The sequence below is a fragment of the Galeopterus variegatus genome, unplaced genomic scaffold (genome assembly GCF_000696425.1).
Source record: "Galeopterus variegatus unplaced genomic scaffold, G_variegatus-3.0.2 Scaffold964, whole genome shotgun sequence".
In the NCBI taxonomy this organism is placed as follows: domain Eukaryota; kingdom Metazoa; phylum Chordata; class Mammalia; order Dermoptera; family Cynocephalidae; genus Galeopterus; species Galeopterus variegatus.
Genome location: NW_007727075.1, coordinates 487913 through 490077, shown reverse-complemented (window position 1 = coordinate 490077; position 2165 = coordinate 487913). Strand labels below are relative to the sequence as shown.

The window sequence follows — 2165 nt, the reverse complement described above, 5'->3', positions numbered from 1 at the left end:
TGACAACTACATATTTGATATCTTTTATGTTGTTTGTCTATCAACTCATTAATGCAAAATTTAAGTTAGAACTTAAAGATTAAAATGCATGTTTATCTTATCTTAATTTTATTCTTTTACAGTTAATAAATTTGAAGTGAACTGTCTTATAAAGCTTTTTTATAGCTTGGTGGGAGATGTGGTAGAGCGACCAGGTATGGTCATTGGACTAGATCGTAATGCATTTCGAAACATCCTGCATGTGAGATTTGGAATGACAGATGACATGATTATGGACAGAGGTAAGAGACATACCAGATTCATATCAGCCAAATCCAGCCATAACTGGAAAAAAAATGTTTGGAGTTTGGACATATTCTTGTTAAGAAACTTAATGTTCTGCATTCCCAATTTCATTTGAATATGAAAATTTAATTTCTCAGAGATCATAAAGGAAATAATAGCTTCTCTATTTTGTGTATTTAAGAAGAGGACAAAGTCAGAGATTAACTAGGTTTTCCTTACTTTAATCAGAAAAACCAAAACATTTCTATATCTACTTAGCAAACATAATAATAATTTTTAAAGGACATTTAAATTTCATTAAATCATAGAAATTTATATTTCAATAAAAATTGAGATATAATTTTATCGTGTAATAGCATGACAAAAATATAAAATTATATATTTTATACTAATAAATTAATATATCTAATTAATATAAGTAACAAACTTAAATACCAATATATTTTATTATTAATTCATTAATATTTAATACATTTAAATATTCAAATTTTTCTTTGTTCTCACAAAATATATTACAATTTTTAAATGTTTAAATAAGTCTTATGGCATTATGATGTGTTAGTTTCTTCCCTGGTCAAAGGAGAATATTGGACCTTACCACCCTGAAGTTTTCTCTGAATTTCAAAAGCAAGTAATACCAATATAGAAAATTAAAATGCAGCACAAGTATTGCCTGGTCAAAGGAGAATATTGGACCTTACCACCCTGAAGTTTTCTCTGAATTTCAAAAGCAACTAATACCAATATAGAAAATTAAAATGCAGCACAAGTATTGCATTGTACCTCTTTCTCTCTTTAGTATTTCGAGGTTTTGATAAAGACAATGATGGCTATGTAAATGTATCAGAGTGGATTAATGGATTATCACTGTTTCTTCGAGGATCTTTAGAAGAAAAAATGAAATGTAAGATTGCAAGTTGCCTATTGGTTTGTACATTGAGATTAACATATATTCACCGTTTAAGTTAATGTCCTCCTTAAATTAATGTCCTCCAACCCAGTCAATGAAGTAGGTTTGTTGATTGGTTGGTTGGTTGGTTTGAATCCCCATTAACCTATTTTATGGAATGAATTCAAGTCAATGATAAAGGATGAAAGAAAATTAATAAAAAAGAAATCAAGTGATTCTGAGGAGTAATTCATGCCAACAAAGACTGCAGAGGCATTGCTACACATGCTAATTATGTTTATATATATACATTTACCTGTTAAGTAATTTACATATTTCATTACTTGAATTGTAACCATAAAACTAGAGAACATTGACTCAAGTGTTCTGATTCTTAATTAATTCTTAACTAACTCTGATGAACGCTGTCTAAGAGCCATGTTCCAATCAGTTTTCCAAGACTTCCAAGATAAAAATGTCCGAGTTATTGTTCCTTGATATGCTATTTTTTTTTATAGCTGAGTGTGAGGAAACTTATTTCTGAGGATTGTTGAATATCATCAAATAGTGTGTTTAGCATTTACCGTGGAACTCAGATCACACCAAAGCCTGCGGGGTTCATAAAGGGCCAACAAGATCGACCTCAGCTTGAAAACTTTACCAGAGAAAACGTTACCTTTGTGTCAGTATCAAGTTCATGATGTGTTATTTTTGTGAAAGATTGCTTCGAAGTGTTTGATTTAAACGGTGACGGATTCATTTCAAAGGAGGAGATGTTTCACATGCTGAAGAACAGCCTTCTCAAACAGCCCTCTGAAGAGGACTCCGATGAAGGCACCAAGGACCTGGTTGAAATAACACTGAAGAAAATGGCGAGTATGGGTCTTTGAGAGTTTTATATTGACGTTTATAGGCCACATATGGAATAGAAATAAGAATTCAAATTATGGTAATTTTCAGTTTCCTGCTTGGTTAAATAAAGCACTTGAAT

The 2165-nt window shown here is 30.9% G+C and overlaps 1 protein-coding gene across 2 annotated transcripts in view; it reads left to right on the top strand.

The window, feature by feature from the left end:
- EFCAB1 (EF-hand calcium binding domain 1) overlaps positions 1-2123 on the top strand; it is a 6759-nt gene extending 4636 nt beyond the window's left edge. Inside the window, exons 2-4 of one of the 2 annotated variants that reach the window (XM_008573802.1) lie at positions 123-281; positions 1085-1189; positions 1895-2123. In XM_008573802.1, the coding sequence (XP_008572024.1) occupies positions 197-281; positions 1085-1189; positions 1895-2064 (360 nt within the window). In that variant the 5' untranslated portion in view covers positions 123-196 and the 3' untranslated portion in view covers positions 2065-2123. Of the gene's footprint in view, positions 1-16; positions 282-1084; positions 1190-1894 lie in introns of those variants that run through there. The other variant, XM_008573801.1, reaches the window with a different exon arrangement.
- The last annotated feature ends 42 nt before the right edge of the window (positions 2124-2165 follow it).